At 34.7% G+C, this 17,465-nt stretch overlaps 1 protein-coding gene across 1 annotated transcript; it reads right to left on the bottom strand.

Annotated features, from left to right (window-relative positions):
• Window positions 1–6,466: 6,466 nt before the first annotated feature.
• On the bottom strand, window positions 6,467–10,062 carry LOC115210254. Its single transcript, XM_029778736.1, has 2 exons — window positions 8,812–10,062; window positions 6,467–6,697 (listed from the first exon to the last, which is right to left on the bottom strand). The coding sequence occupies exons 1-2, from the start codon at window positions 10,060–10,062 to the stop codon at window positions 6,467–6,469; spliced, it is 1,482 nt and encodes a 493-aa protein (XP_029634596.1).
• Between the last annotated feature and the right edge of the window lie 7,403 nt (window positions 10,063–17,465).

Genomic DNA, 17,465 nt, shown 5'->3' with positions numbered 1-17,465 from the left:
TTAAAAGATTTGATGAAAATGTTTGATGATAAATGTTTCATGAAAAATGTTTGATGTAATCGTTTGAGGAGAATGTTTAATGAAATTATTTGAAAATGTTTGATGAAAATATTTGATAAAAATGTTGGATGAAATTTTTTGATGAAAATGTTTGATTAAAATATATGAAAATGTTTGTTGATAAATGTTTGATGAAAAATGTTTGATGAAATTGTTTGAGGAGAATGTTTGATGAAAATATTTGAAAATGTTTGATGAAATATATTGATGAAAATGTTTGATGAAAATGTTTGATGAAAATGTTTGATGAAAATATTTGATGAAAATGTTTGATGAAAATGTTTGATGAAAATGTTTGATGATAAATGTTTGATGATAAATGTTTGAAAATGTTTGATGAAAATGTTTGATGAAAATGTTTGATGAAAATTTTGATGGAATTGTTTGAGAATGTTTGATGAAAATATTCGAAAATGTTTGATGAAAATGTTTGATAAAAGTGTTTGATGAAAATGTTTGATGAAATTGTTTAATGAAAGTTTTTAATGAAAATGTTTGATTAAAATATTTGATGAAAATATTTGATAAATGTTTCATGAAAAATGTTTGATGAAATCGTTTGAGGAGAATGTTTAATGAAATTATTTGAAAATGTTTGATGAAAATGTTTGATAAAAATGTTTGATGAAATTTTTTGATGAAAATGTTTGATGAAAATGTCTGATGAAAATGTTTGATAAAAATGTTTGATGAAAATGTTTGATGAAAATGTTTGATGAAAATATTTAATGAAAATGTTTGATGATAAATGTTTGATGAAAAATGTGTGATGGAATTGTTTGAGGAGAATGTTTGATGAAATTGTTTAATGAAAGTGTTTGATGAAAATGTTTGATTAAAATATTTGATGAAAATGTTTGATGATAAATGTTTCATGAAAAATGTTTGATGTAATCGTTGAGGAGAATGTTTATGAAATTATTTGAAAATGTTTGATGAAAATGTTTGATAAAAATGATTGATGAAATTTTTTGAGGAGAATGTTTGATGAAATATATTTGATGAAAATGTTTGATGAAAATGTTGATGAAATATATTTGATGAAAATGTTTGATGAAAATGTTTGATGAAAATGTTTGATGAAATATATTTGATGAAAAATGTTTGATGAAAATGTTTGATGAAAATGTTTGATGATAAATGTTTGATGAAAATATTTGATGAAAATGTTTGATGAAAATGTTGGTGAAAATGTTTGATGAAAATATTGATAAAAATGTTGGATGAAATTTTTTGATGAAAATGTTTGATTAAAATATATGAAAATGTTTGTTGATAAATGTTTGATGAAAAATGTTTGATGAAATTGTTTGAGGAGAATGTTTGATGAAAATATTTGAAAATGTTTGATGAAATATATTTGATGAAAATGTTTGATGAAAATGTTTGATGAAAATGTTTGATGAAATATATTTGATGAAAATGTTTGATGAAAATGTTTGATGAAAATGTTTGATGATAAATGTTTGATGAAAATATTTGATGAAAATGTTTGATGAAAATGTTTGGTGAAAATGTTTGATGAAAATATTTGATGGAATTGTTTGAGAATGTTTGATGAAAATATTCGAAAATGTTTGATGAAAATGTTTGATAAAAGTGTTTGATGAAAATGTTTGATGAAATTGTTTAATGAAAGTTTTTAATGAAAATGTTTGATTAAAATATTTGATGAAAATATTTGATAAATGTTTCATGAAAAATGTTTGATGAAATCGTTTGAGGAGAATGTTTAATGAAATTATTTGAAAATGTTTGATGAAAATGTTTGATAAAAATGTTTGATGAATTGTTTGAGGAGAATGTTTGATGAAATGTCCTGATGAAAATGTTTGATAAAAATGTTTGATGAAAATGTTTGATGAAAATGTTTGATGAAAATATTTAATGAAAATGTTTGATGATAAATGTTTGATGAAAAATGTGTGATGGAATTGTTTGAGGAGAATGTTTGATGAAATTGTTTAATGAAAGTGTTTGATGAAAATGTTTGATTAAAATATTTGATGAAAATGTTTGATGATAAATGTTTCATGAAAAATGTTTGATGTAATCGTTTGAGGAGAATGTTTAATGAAATTATTTGAAAATGTTTGATGAAAATGTTTGATAAAAATGATTGATGAAATTTTTTGAGGAGAATGTTTGATGAAATATATTTGATGAAAATGTTTGATGAAAATGTTTGATGAAATATATTTGATGAAAATGTTTGATGAAAATGTTTGATGAAAATGTTTGATGAAATATATTTGATGAAAATGTTTGATGAAAATGTTTGATGAAAATGTTTGATGATAAATGTTTGATGAAAATATTTGATGAAAATGTTTGATGAAAATGTTTGGTGAAAATGTTTGATGAAAATATTTGATGGAATTGTTTGAGAATGTTGGATGAAAATATTCGAAAATGTTTGATGAAAATGTTTGATAAAAATGTTTGATGAAAATGTTGATGAAATTTTTTGATGAAAAATGTTTGATGAAAATGTTTGATTAAAATAATAGAAATATTAAAATAACTAAGTCTCTCTAAAAGATAACAGCGGCAGCGTTCCCGGAAAATAATAGTTATCGCCATACTAATATGGCATTCTTATAAAAATAAGAAAAAAGCTGTCCGCTTATTAGCTCCATGAGGCCATCGCCTTAAGTTAGCTATTTGATACACAAACTGTATCCATATAACCTTCGAACAGCTGCCGGTCAAGTAGTGTGGAGCGACTGACCTCCCTTGTTCGAAGGTTATATGGATACAGTTTGTGTATCAAATAGCTAACTTAAGGCGATGGCCTCATGGAGCTAATAAGCGGACAGCTTTTTTCTTATTTTTATAAGAATGCCATATTAGTATGGCGATAACTATTATTTTCCGGGAACGCTGCCGCTGTTCTCTTTTAGAGAGACTTAGTTATTTTAATATTTCTATTATTGAAAACAAGTGGATGTATTCCACCGAAACTAGGTAAATAAAACCATCGAACAGAGATGTCGGAAGCGACACCTACTGGCTGGCTACGCTGCATTGAAAAGGGGCAATACTCCGAAACGCGTCTGTAGCTGCCGGTCAAGTAGTGTGGAGCGACTGACCTCCCTTGTTCGAAGGTATATGGATACAGTTTGTGTATCAAATAGCTAACTTAAGGCGATGGCCTCATGGAGCTAATAAGCGGACAGCTTTTTTCTTATTTTTATAAGAATGCCATATTAGTATGGCGATAACTATTATTTTGATTAAAATATCTGATGAAAATATTTGATGATAAATGTTTCATGAAAAATGTTTGATGAAATCGTTTGAGGAGAATGTTTGATGAAATTTTTTGATGAAAATGTTTGATGAAAATGTCTGATGAAAATGTTTGATAAAAATGTTTGATGAAAATGTTTGATGAAAATGTTTGATGAAAATATTTGATGAAAATGTTTGGTGAAAATGTTTGATGAAAATGTTTGGTGAAAATGATTGATGAAAATGTTTGATGAAAATATTTGATGAAAATGTTTGATGATAAATGTTTGATGAAAAATGTTTTCATGATGAAAATGTTTCATGATAAATGTTTGATGAAAAATGTTTGATGGAATTGTTTGAGAAGAATGTTTGATGAAAATATTTGAAAATGTTTGATGAAAATGTTTGATAAAAATGTTTGATGAAAATGTTTGATGAAATTGTTTCATACTCTCTCTTTTACTCTTTTACTTGTTTCAGTCATTTGACTGCGTCCATGCTGGAGCACCGCCTTTGATCGAGCAACTCGACCCCGGGACTTATTCTTTTGTAAGCCCAGTACTTATTCTATCGGTCTGTTTTGCCGAACCGCTAAGTAACGGGGACATAAACACACCAGCATCGGTTGTCAAGCAATGTTAGGGAGACAAACACAGACACACAACCCCCCCCCAACACACACACATATATATATATACATATATACGACGGGCTTCTTTCAGTTTCCGTCTACCAAATCCACTCACAAGGCTTTGGTCGGCCCGAGGCTATAGTAGAAGCCACTTGCCCAAGGTGCCACGCAGTGGGACTGAACCCGGAACCATGTGGTTGGTAGACAAGCCATTACCACACAGCCACTAATGTTTCATGAAAAAAGTTTGATGAAAATGTTTGATGAAAATGTCTCATGAAAATGTTTGATGAAATTGTTTAATGAAAGTGTTTGATGAAAATGTTGATGAAATTGTTTGAGGAGAATGTTTAATGAAATTATTTGAAAATGTTTGATGATAAATGTTTGATGAAAAATGTTTGATGAAATAGTTTGAGGAGAATGTTCATGAAATTATTTGAAAATTTTGATGAATTTTTTGATGAAAATGTTGATGAAAATTTTGATGAAAAATGTTTTCATGATGAAAATGTTTGATTAAAATATATGATGAAAATGTTTGATGATAAATGTTTGATGAAAAATGTTTGATGATGAAAATGTTTGAGGAGAATGTTGATGAAATTGTTTAATGAAAGTGTTTGATGAAAATGTTTGATAAAAATGTTTGATGAAAATGTTTGATTAAAATATTAATGAAAATGTTTGATGATAAATGTTTCGTGAAAAATGTTTGATGAAATCGTTTGAGGAGAATGTTTCATGAAATTATTTGAAAATGTTTGATGAGAATGTTTGATAAAAATGTTTGATGAAAATGTTTGATGAAAATGTTTGATGAAATTGTTTCATGAAAAAAGTTTGATGAAATTTTTTGATGATAATGTTTGATGAAAATGTCTGATGAAAATGTTTGATAAAAATGTTTGAGGAGAATGTTTGATGAAATTGTTTAATGAAAGTGTTTGATGAAAATGTTTGATTCAAATATTTGATGAAAATGTTTGATGATAAATGTTTCATGAAAAATGTTTGATGAAATCGTTTGAGGAGATTGTTTCATGATTAATGTTTCATGATTAATGTTTCATGAAAAAAGTTTAATGAAAATGTTTGATGAAAATGTTTGATGAAAATGTTTGATGAAATTGTTTAATGAAAGTGTTTGATGAAAATGTTTGATTAAAATATTTCATGAAAATGTTTGATGATAAATGTTTGATGAAAAATGTTTGATGAAATAGTTTGAGGAGAATGTTTCATGAAATTATTTGAAAATTTTGATGAATTTTTTGATGAAAATGTTTGATGAAAATGTCTTATGAAAATGTTTGATTAAAATATATGATGAAAATGTTTGATGATAAATGTTTGATGAAAAATGTTTGATGAAATTGTTTGAGGAGAATGTTTGATGAAATTGTTTAATGAAAGTGTTTGATGAAAATGTTTGATTAAAATATTTAATGAAAATGTTTGATGATAAATGTTTCGTGAAAAATGTTTGATGAAATCGTTTGAGGAGAATGTTTAATGAAATTATTTGAAAATGTTTGATGAGAATGTTTGATAAAAGTTTGATGAAAATGTTTGATGAAAATGTTTGATGAAATTGTTTCATGAAAAAAGTTTGATGAAATTTTTTGATGATATGTGTTTATGAAAATGTCTGATGAAAATGTTTGATAAAAATGTTTGAGGAGAATGTTTGATGAAAATGTTTAATGAAAGTGTTTGATGAAAATGTTTGATTCAAATATTTGATGAAAATGTTTGATGATAAATGTTTCATGAAAAATGTTGATGAAATCGTTTGAGGAGATTGTTTCATGATTAATTTTCATGATTAATGTTTCATGAAAAAAGTTTAATGAAAATGTTTGATGAAAATGTTTGATGAAAATGTTTGATGAAATTGTTTAATGAAAGTGTTTGATGAAAATGTTTCATTAAAATATTTGATGAAAATGTTTGATGATAAATGTTTGACAGTTTATATTCGATTAGAGCACTCTGGGCATAATCTTAAAAGTGAAAAATGGAATTTCGGTGGCGAATATTGTAGAGTACTCTAAAAAAAAGAATTTTTTTAACCTGCAGGAAGATAGTTTAAACCAAAAAAGGCAGAATGTAAACTCACATCTGTAATAGTGTATGAAATTAGAATTCACACCCAGCTCAATTTTGTAGAAAGAGTATCACGACGTGAACTCATGAGTTGGGAGTTTGACTGAGAGAGTTAATATGGTGACACATGCCAGTTCTTTCGACACCACCTAAACAATGGAATAGTGTATAAAATGTAATTAACAACTCATTCACTTTATGAATGTCTTATGTTAGCGAAGAAACAATAACTTGACAAAACCGTTTAATGGAGACGTAGAAGGAATCGGAAAATTAGGAATAAAGAGAATGATTTGGATCAAATATTTGCAACATCTGAACCCAATGTTCTTTATGAACCATGTTCTTTTTAATGTCTTTATTTTCAAGAATGAAGAGATAATGAAGAGGTGCAAAATAAAAAATCAAGCAAAATTTCATGACTTACAATCAGTTTTCTTTTGTCAGAGCCTCCTGATAAACCACGTTCCTTGTGCACTCATGATTGCCAAGAATGAAGAGTTTATGTGGATTTCCAACTCGAGAACAGGCTACGTACAATTGACCATGACTGAAAACCGGTTGTGACAGGTTAATGCCTACAATGTCCAGTGATTGTCCCTGTGACTTGTTGATTGTCATCGCGAAGCATAGTTTTATTGGAAATTGAATGCGTTTAAACTGAATGGGAACATCAGAGGGTGAAATACACATTTTATGTATCATCTTGATTGTTCCTACAAATGGTCCACTCAAAATTTCAGCAGTTATAACATGGCTTTGAATCCTCCTTATAACCATTCGGGTCCCATTGCATATTTCAGGCGTTTCCATATTTCTGAGCACCATGATTGGAGTACCAACTTTCAAACACAAATGATGAGGTGGAAGTCTCGGAGGTGTTAGCTTGTTGAGTAGCTCGGGTGGATATTTGACTGCATCATTCTCATCTTTATTTGTATCAATGGACATGAAAGAAACTATCTCACCAGGAATCATATCGAGTACTTGTTTATTTGTAGCATCAGCTGTTGTATTATGAGGCGATAGAATAGCTCTTGCTCTTAGCCAATCGAGATCCTGGAAGTTGGTTTCGACATCAGGTAAAACGGCTCTTATAAGTTCTTCTACATTTGGAACGAAATTCCCAAAAGGCAACCGAATATGCTCATCATCAACGAAAGGCAAAACTCTATCACCAAGATCTAATAGGTGTTTTGCGAAAGCCTCAGACTCCACATCACCATGTAGGTGGACTCTCATGTTTGTTTGAAGATGGCGACTGATAACACTGTGCCACACATAAGAATGCTTTATACATGCATTAACCTCATCGGTTCTAGTGCCTGCTTGGACAACAGGAAGAGTTTGTCGAAAATCTCCTGCCATGAGAAACGTAGCTCCACCCATTATTTTTGTATTGTGACGAAAATCTTGGAGAGTTCTGTCAAGAGCCTCAAACATGGCCTTATTACTCATTGTAGCCTCATCCCAAATAAAAAGACTGCATTCACGAAGAAGTCTTGCTCTTGAGGAACTACGATCTATATTACATATAGGATTATCTTTCTTTCTAATGTCCATGGGCAATTTGAATGCACTATGTACCGTACGGCCGCCTTGAAGCAGTGTCGTTGCAATACCACTTGAGGCACATGCAATGGCAATTCGACGTTCAGCGCGCAGCTTTGCGAGAATGAAATTGATAACGCAAGTTTTACCAGTACCACCTGGAGCATTCAAAAAGAAAAGCTTTCCTTGGTTCAATCTAACGCTGTCAATAATTTCATTATAAATCTCTCTTTGTTCAGGCAAAAGTCTTGGTTTATCTCGCGTAATTGTTTCCGTCAATTCGGCAATGTTGTAGTTTTTTTCTGACATGTATTCAACATCCAAAGGCGCTTCATGATGGACAGGTGTTGGCAGATGGAATTCACTTAAACCGCGTATAACATAGCGTCTGATGTGTCTGTCCATGTCGATTAATGCCTCATTATAAACATCGTCGTTGCCATCACGTAGCGCTAAATTAGCCTGTATGTCCTTTGATAGGCTCTGTTTGAACGATTCCAAAGGTTAAGAGGGTTGCTGGGATTACAGTGGATTAATATGCTACAAAACAATCGACGCATTTGCCATGGCAGTTTACAATTTGAGGCCTCTGCTAATGTCCTGTGTAAGTGGTCGTCATTGAGAAGAAGTCCGCGCCTCAAACATGCTTCCCTGTAAGTGGCGCAGATGATACCATCAACCGTGCAAAGATCAGCAAAAGACTTCGGTCCAGTAACTACATGAAGTAGCATTCTGAAAAAGAAGATTTCCTGTTTGGTAGGATGAATATTATACACACGCCCAATGACGTTCTTCCTAGAAACACCGGGCCAATTGTCAAGTTCTGTTCCATGTGACCTGCGCTTCCAATTATTGTTGTTGTATGTATAATATTCCGGTACTTCAGGGTAAATGAGAGTAGCAGCAAACTCATCAACTGAACACAATTTTAAAAATGCTGTAATCGTAGTCCCTTTTGGATTTTCAATGACTTGACGTGCATTTTTCTCTGTGAAGTAAATCAGCTGTGTCTTCTGTAAATGAACATTCAGGTGGAAAACTGATGGTGAGCTTAGATGAATCTCGTATCCAAAAATGCGCCACGCTGCATAATTGGAGGATACATACCTACCCAAAACGAATTGTTTAATTTCGTCATGTCTAAGGTCTTCATCACTGAACACAAACACGGCCATATCATCGCCCTTATTAATGTACTTGCAGAGGTATTGTATACATCTCACCGAATTGCAGTACTCAACATTAATGTGTGCATTAAATGTTTTGGAAAGCAAAGGGTTGAATGGAACGATCCAGGCATTATCAACATCGAATGTTTTTAGCCGTTGTCTAATTCTAGCTGTGCGACCACCCAAACCTGGGTCACGCCTTCGGTAGATGGGATATCCGTCATTCGTAGTGCAGGTTTGACCGCAATAGTCTCTAGGGTACCGCTTCGAACATCTTTTATTCTTCATGCATGGACTTCTCGGATTAAAGTCACCACATGGACCGTGAATCATATGCTTTGTCACACTGCTGTGCAGCTGAGAATCAGCATTTTGATCGGGCAACTCAGCAGATACAATTCTGTCAATATCCACAGGGTGGATTCTATCCTGACACCAGGCTAGCATATGAACGTGTGGAAGACCTCTCTTCTGCCATTCCACAGTATACATCCAAGCAGACTGTGGGCCAAAAATATGCAAAACCTTCAGTAAAAATAGCATTTTCTTCAACTTGGCATGAAAAACGCGCGCCACAATGTCATGTCTGTGCTCTGGCAGCTGCCCAGCGAACACATTCTCTTTAATCTCTGGCCAGGTAGGATTGCAGGTAAATGTAATGAAGAGATCCGGCTTTCCAAACTTACCGAGGTATGCCATTGCGTCCTGCATTCGTTTATTCATATACCGAGGTGAGCCAATAAATGTTGAAGGAAGAATAATACGTTTTCCAACGTTGGCTGCATCACCGTCTGGACGCATTGCATCCTCTAGATTAACGTATTCTGTTGCTCTTAATTGGTCCTGGTGAGAACGAATGTATTTTAAACGTTCGGACTCAACTTTACAATACATGTCGACCAAAAACTGATTGGTCAAAGAATGGCACCTTAGTAATAAATTGAAATCGTTTTCTCGCACCATGAGTCGATAGGCGTAAAATGCCTTGCAGGAAACCTCCTTGTCAAGAAGTGTGAGAATTGTGGGATCAACCTTTTGAATTTCTAAGTGGTATCCATCCTCTCCATGAGGAAAAAGGAGAGGGTACTGCAAGCAATCGTAACATCGGTGTAATTCTGAAACAAAAGTCACGTCTTCGTCGCGGTGACGGAGGATTATGTCACGATTTCCATGGACCTCATCGACCATGAGAGCTGCAACTTCATTCGTAGTTGGAGCGTTGAAACGACCAGGGTGCTCACCGGCAAGAGTTTTGTCGGCATGTATCACCAATTTTAAATGAGGTTGAGAATCCAACGTATCCATTGCATTTTTGAACTCACGAACATAAGGATGAGTCTGGTGGAGCATCATCTGAAGTACTTCAATAACACGCTGCTCAAGTTTTGGATTTTTTTTTCCTGATAGCAAGTTCCTCATCGTGACCACCAACAAAGAAAACTTGCATGAATGTAGGCTCTTTACCAGGCATCGGCCGAAGACTTCCCATTTGATGGTAGCACTGTCCATGAATTTTGTATGTGTAAAAATGTTCATACTTCTCTGAATGATAATTAGGCTTTGTAGAATGTCTGTCGACATGGGGGTTTTCGAGTACTGTTTTCGCAACAGCTCTTGAAGGTCCAGGGACATTGAGGTTTTCCGTTATTGTTGTTGTAACAGTCCATGAAGGTCCGGGGACACTGAGATTTTCAGTTGTTGTCGAAGCAACAGTTGAAGGTCGTGGCATATTTGTTTTTTGTTTTTTTTTTAAACCTGGTATGCTCGTTGTTCGAAAGCATGTCATTGAGAAGCACGAATTAAACCTATGAATTCTTTCACGAAAATGCTTTGCACCGTCAGATGGACTTGTAAGCAATTCTAGAAGAACCTGAGGTGGATCAGGTAACGGTGGGAGTCGGACTTTTCCTTGAGAGCAGCAAAGACCGGGAACATCGAAATCCCACTTTTTGGCCCCACAGGAGGAACAAATTTTGTCCATCTTTCCGATGGTCACTTTGTTGTTGGCATAGTTTTTAGCAGGATCGTAGGTGAAGGCGGCCCTGTACCAGAACTCGTCCCTCTTTGCAGCCTTGTTTTGCTTGAGTTTTCGTCGTGCTATAGACCGTGTAACTTGTGTCTGTTGCTGTCTTTGCGGTTCTTTCTTGTTGTGCTTGAATGCGGTCAGTAGCGAGACGTGCCTCCCTTTCATCATGTGTGTCAGCAAGTCTCGCCATTCGGAGGACGGGAAAATGAAATATTTTGCAATGTAAACATGATTTGTTTTAAGAGAAAGATTGTCATGATTGTGTGTTGGTGGTGGTGGTGGTGGCGATGATAATTATCATTAGGAAAAAGAGTGAGTGAGTGAGGAAGACATATACATAAGTTGTGGCGATGATAATTCTAGACCCCTTTTCACATTTTGATGAAGAGAACCCGATTTCATTCGGGTCTACTGGGGCCACATATAGGTGTGTGTGTATGTGCACGCTGTAGAAATTAAATTAGAGATAAAACCACTAATAGGCAAATGAAACAGTAAAAAACCAAAAACAAAAACATAAAAATAAAAATATAATATTAGATATATGTATATATATGTGTGTGTGTGTGTGTGTGTGTGTGTGTGTGTTGACAGGTAGACAATAGAATGCGATGGCGATGGAATATTTGTTTCTGTCTATGAACGCAGACAGATACATGAGTAAAATGTATGGGAAGCTAAGAGATAGAGTGAGTGAAAATGTTCTTGGAAGAGAGGAAATAGCGAGAGAGTGATTTGAGGAAGACTTTACATTAAATAACGGGAGTGGACTTGTCAAATGAAGGGGAGTGAGAGGGTGAATGGAGGAAATAGCGTGAGTGAGGAAGATGGCCCATAGCAACCACACCTTTTAAGCTAGGGATTTCTGAGGTAGCCCACGGGCATCGTCACCTCATTCTACATGTCCCTGTAAATTTTGGAGCGAATCGGACGGGACGTAGTGGCATTGAAAGCGAACCAAGCGGTAAAAACGCATTTCAGTTTTATATATAGATATATATATATATATAACATAAGGGGCATCAGCCATCTGAATGTGGCTAGGGACAGGGCGGGGTGGTGGGGGTGTTACTGATGCATTTAGCCACAGGCGATCATCGACGTCACCAGGAGGGCTGATACCATCTCGGTGTCCTCTAGCCTGCAAAGGGAGATCATTCCCCGAAGATACGGATACTACATACGGACCAGGTTTCGAGGTAATTGCCTCTTATCAACGCATGGTAAGCACCGTTCTCCGACGAATGACTCTCTCTACAGGCCATATATATAAGGATTTTCACAGTAAACACAGTCACTGATGTAGAAAAACCGTTCGAAAACAATAATAAATCTCTAAACGAGATATAAACAGTAACTGCTCTATAACATAAGGGGCATCAGCCATCTGAATGTGGCTAGGGACAGGGCGGGGTGGTGGGGGTGTTACTGATGCATTTAGCCCCCGGCGATCATCGACGTCACCAGGAGGGCTGACACCATCTCGGTGTCCTCTAGCCTGCAAAGGGAGATCATTCCCCGAAGATATGGATACTACATACGGACCAGGTTTCGAGGTAATTGCCTCTTATCAACGCATGGTAAGCACCGTTCTCCGACGAATGACTCTATATAAAGCTGAAGTTGTCTGGATATATGTATGTATGTATGTGTGTGTGTGTGTATACGTATGTATGTGTAGAGACCTCTTTTGGCCCCACCTGAGTTTTGAAACTGAATGGGTAAATTTCCCCCTAACTATAGAGCCTTATTGTTCTGTTGAGGAACAATGTTGTTTTATTCAACCGATGGCCTTGCCAACATTTCATTGATGTATTTTCCTCTTGACCCATAACCCTTCTAGGTTGTAAAGGGTTTAAATAAATAATATAAGGGATCTTTACCCTTTGAACGGCAGATCGAGTAATAAATTTTTTGTAACTAAACACTTTCAACCTTCGGACACTAACCCTAACCCTAACCCTAATGTGTCATATAAAACATATTTTACTTTTAATGTTACTCTTGACCACGGCCATGCTGGAGCATCGCCTTTAATCGAGCAACTAGACCCCGGGACTTATTCTTTTTGTAAGCCCAGTACTTATTCTATCGGTCTCTTTTGCCGAACCGCTAAGTAACGGGGACATAAATACACCAGCATCGGTTGTCAAGCAATGCTAGGGGGACAAACACAGACACACAAACACACACACATACATATATATATATATATATGACGGGCTTCTTTCAGTTTCCGTCTACCAAATCCACTCACAAGGCTTTGGTTGGCCCGAGGCTATAGTAGAAGACACTTGCCCAAGGTGCCAGACAGTGGGACTGAACCCGGAATCAGCCACTCCAATATTTTTTTAACATCTGGCCTGTAAAACTTAATATTCCTCTAAATATTTTATAAGTCATCATACTATTTTTATCTTAGAAAAACAATGACCGAAGGAGTGAGAAGATTAGATTATTCATGAAGCGTCTTCATAAAAACAAAAACACAGAACTCCTTTGGCATCTTAAATAAATACAATATAAATTCCAATAAAAGTAAAAAGACCGGTTTTCTTTGACCAACTTTACTGACGTCAGCATTTGAATGGATTGCTACAGGGGTGTTTACAACTCTGTTTTATTACGATTAACTCATTTTATTGGGCCTTGAAAGATAAGACAAAAACCAGCCGAGCAGGATTTGAAATGATTATTGTAAAATAATGCAAATGTCGGCTTACCTATACATGTGTGCCCCTACCCGACCGACTTTGTTGCCTCACAACTTCCAGAAAAATGTAAATTTTTTTAATGAAATTTTCAAAAAATACCGTTAATCCTCGAGTATAGTCTGCCCTTGAGTATAATACGCAGGGGATTTTTAGGGGGCTGTACCTCTGGAAAACCTAAACCTTGTGTATAATACGCACCCCTTCTCTAACTTCAGTCAAGGAGGTCTATATACCGTTCTTGGTTTGTAAAAATGTATACGGTAACGTCCTTTATTATTATTGTATATATAACATAATGCAAACGTGTAGCTTTTTTGTGCATTTTGTTTGCAGAAGATAAAGAAATAACAGTAATAACGTTTAATAAATGTTGCTTATTGCAAGTTATGGATGATTCTTTTATGACTTCATTGCTTTCAGGCTTAGCTTAAGGTATTTTCAAGCCCGACATCACAAAATGCCTCTGAATAAACATTGCCTGACAGCAAATAGAGACTTGGACATTGCTTAGAAAATAATTTCTATTTTTAACCTCATATATAGTACGCACTAGGGATTTTGACCTTTAAATTTTGGGAAAATAATGCGGATTATACTTGAGGATTTACGGTATGTTTTAGATGGTTTATATTCCGCTTATGTAGGAATTTAATATTTAAAAAAATTCTGTGGTTAGGAAGAGAGGTTTCGGGAAATTCACATGAGTTGACTTTGTTTCCTCATAACTTGGGTATTTTTTTATGAAATTTGCTACAAATACTTTTCAGAATGTATATATTCAGATTATATTGGAATTTGATGTCAAAAGGAAAATAGTGGCACACATCACAATTTCTTTCGAAATCTCAAGTTTCATTTTGTACATATATATGATATCCATTAGTACATATGTGCATAAAAGCCCACCATTTTTGTATTTTCTTTTGTCATATTAAAACCCCAGCGTTTTCGATAGCCGCTCATGAAAAAGTGAAAGTCTTTCTTCGGCAATTTCTTGATTTCAGCAACTATTTTCGGAAAAAAATGTTTGCCCCCTACCCCTCCACCTCCAATTTCTTCATTTCTCGCTTGTTTCCGTAACTCTAATCCTAAATCCCAACCCTAACCCTAAAACCCAAAACCTAACCCTAACGGCAGTGGATGATGATGATAATGATGATGATAGTAGTAGTAGCATTGATTATGTTAGGATGTTTCATGGATGGTAGCGTTGGTGTGTGTGTGTGTGTGTGTTGTGTGTGTGTGTGTGTGTGTGTGTGTGGTGTGTGTGTGTGTGTATGTATGGATCAAAACAGTTTGATTCAAATTCTGTGGTTCTTATATATTCATACATACATATACATGTAGAAGTATATAACATATATATATTGTATGGAAACATCTTTTATATATATATAATGTATGCATCTATAATACACACACATTATAAATATATACACATATATGCATATGCATTAGAATATGTGTGTATAGGTGTATATATATATATGCATATGTTTGTATACATGTGTGTGTAGCTTTTTAGGATCTACACAAATTTTATATATACTCCACGAAGTTTATGATAAGCGGAGATGTTTACATTTTAGTTAGCTATTTACATGTTTACGTTAACTACGTCACAAAATAGCTGTTTACGTCACAGTAACAATATTTTGAGAGGCAGTAAATAATATGAGGTCGAAAGAAAGAATACCATTGGTTAAAATTCGAATTATTAAACAACGTTAAACTTAGAAATTACAATTCCGTTTTCATTTTGGTTTACAATTATGTTTTCTTTTGACACATTCTACCAGTATACGAAGTTTCAAATTGTTTAGTTAACTAGGAAAATCTGGTCTTCAAACTGAAAAGATCCGCCGTAAGTTGAAGTACACCTGTATTTTTCTTAAATTATCTACAGAATATTTTTCACTTTAACTATTTTTCCCGGCAAAAGAAACACACACACACACACACGCGCGCGCGCGCGCGCGCCAAAACGAAAATAAATGAACGAGAAAACACAAACAGAATTTCAACTGCTCAATCTCATATTTCATTTAGAATGGATAATATATAACAATCAAATTAGAAAACGGGTTGCTGAAGCCTGGAACAAACTGCGGGCATCAGTTGTTAGTTGTCGGAGCACTGCATCCTTCAAAACTTCCATGCTTCCTGAGATTCGCCAACACTACACCTGATCTTTCTCCCCTCCATACACACACAAGCATGTATCTGACTCATACATTGTTCGCTTTCCAGACATTTCTACATTACTGCATGTACTTTATATGCACTTTCTGACAAGTTGTGGTGCACCTGAGCACTGTATACAATAATTTCATTATTATTATTATTATAATTTTATCATTAACTGGGTATTTATTTTTATAAATCTAGTTTGGAAATTCGTTTTATTGTAATTAGGAAAATGGATTCGAAGACGTAATATTTAGCTAACATGTAAAGGGAAGCAATCAAAAACTGGTCGATAAATTTATGGAGTTACTTCCCTTGCATTAATAACTTCTCTTTTTGGCATTTTTGCTTCACCAGTTTGCAATCGCTTTGTTTATTAAACTATTTCTAAATTTTGAATCAGTTTTTTTGTATTGAAATTCCATTATACATAGGTAAAACAATGTACGTATACATAATAACCCCCTTATATATATTTTAGGCGCAGATGTCTGTGAGGTAAGAAGCTTGTATCCAACCACATGGTTCTGGGTTCAGTCCCATTGCGTGGCACCTTGGTGAAGTGTCTCTTACTATTGCCTCGGGTCGGCCAAAGCCTGTGAATGGATTTGGTAGACGGAAACTGAAAGAAGCCAGTCGTGTATGTATGTGTGTGTGTGTGTGTTTGTGTTTGTGTCTATGTTTGTCCTCCCACCATTGCTTGACAACAGACGCTGGTGCGTTTATGTGCCCGTAACTTAGCGGTTCGGCAAAAGATTTCGATGGAATAAGTACTAGGCTTACAAAGAATAAATCCTGGGGTCGATTAAAACCCCTTAAGGCGGTGCTACAGCATGGCTGCAATCAAATAACTGAAACAAATAAAAGAATATATATATATATATATATATATATATATGTGTGTGTGTGTGTGTGTGTGTGCATATATATATATATGTATGTATGTATGTATGTATTATGTACGTATGTGTGTGTGTGTGTGTGTGTATGTATGTATGTGTGCATATATATATGTATGTATGTATGTATGTATGCATGTATGTGTGTATGTATGTATGTATGTATGTATGTATGTATGTATGTATGTATGTATGCGCGTATGTATGTATGTATGTATGTATGTATGTATGTATGTATCCAGTAACTTTTTTACTAGTTTTAAATTGTCTCTTTGTCATCTCTCCTTGTGCTGTATGAACATTTAAGGTGGTTTTAGAGTCAGATCCTGGCTGCTATTTTCAGCATGCCGGTATCTCGTAGATACCCCAAATAATAATTTTAATAATAATCATTACCTTTGAAGGTTCTTATTTCCATGCTGGCCACTTGATAAGATCGATATTTATTTAAATTAGCAAGCTTATTCTTGGGGGTGCTTGCATCCTCTTTGCAAATATAAGGACACAGGAAATGTGTCAAAGCCGACAGGAAGCGTCAATGCTTCCTAGGGCTAAACAGCGGTGGTGTAATTCCCTTTACGGGATTGTCACGTTATGTTGACAGTATACAACTATTCTCTCTCTCTTTCTCACTCTCTCTCTCTCTCTATATATATATATATATATATATATATATATCACGTGATCACGTGACCGACCAGACCATCAGATGTTGTTACACATCGCTGGTCACAATGCGTTCGCATTGTTTTAGCCTTCGAATGGCGCCACCCCGCTGGCTAAGCAAGCAGGCCAACAGAAGAAAGAGTGAGAGAAAGAGTGGTGAAAGAGTACAGCAGGCATCACCACCACCCCCTGCCGGAGCCTCGTGGAGCTTTTAGG

This window comes from Octopus sinensis, linkage group LG4, assembly GCF_006345805.1.
Source record: "Octopus sinensis linkage group LG4, ASM634580v1, whole genome shotgun sequence".
Classification (NCBI taxonomy): Eukaryota; Metazoa; Mollusca; class Cephalopoda; order Octopoda; family Octopodidae; genus Octopus; species Octopus sinensis.
The sequence above is the reverse complement of the archived record's forward strand: the minus strand, read 5'-3'. Positions and strand labels throughout refer to the sequence as shown.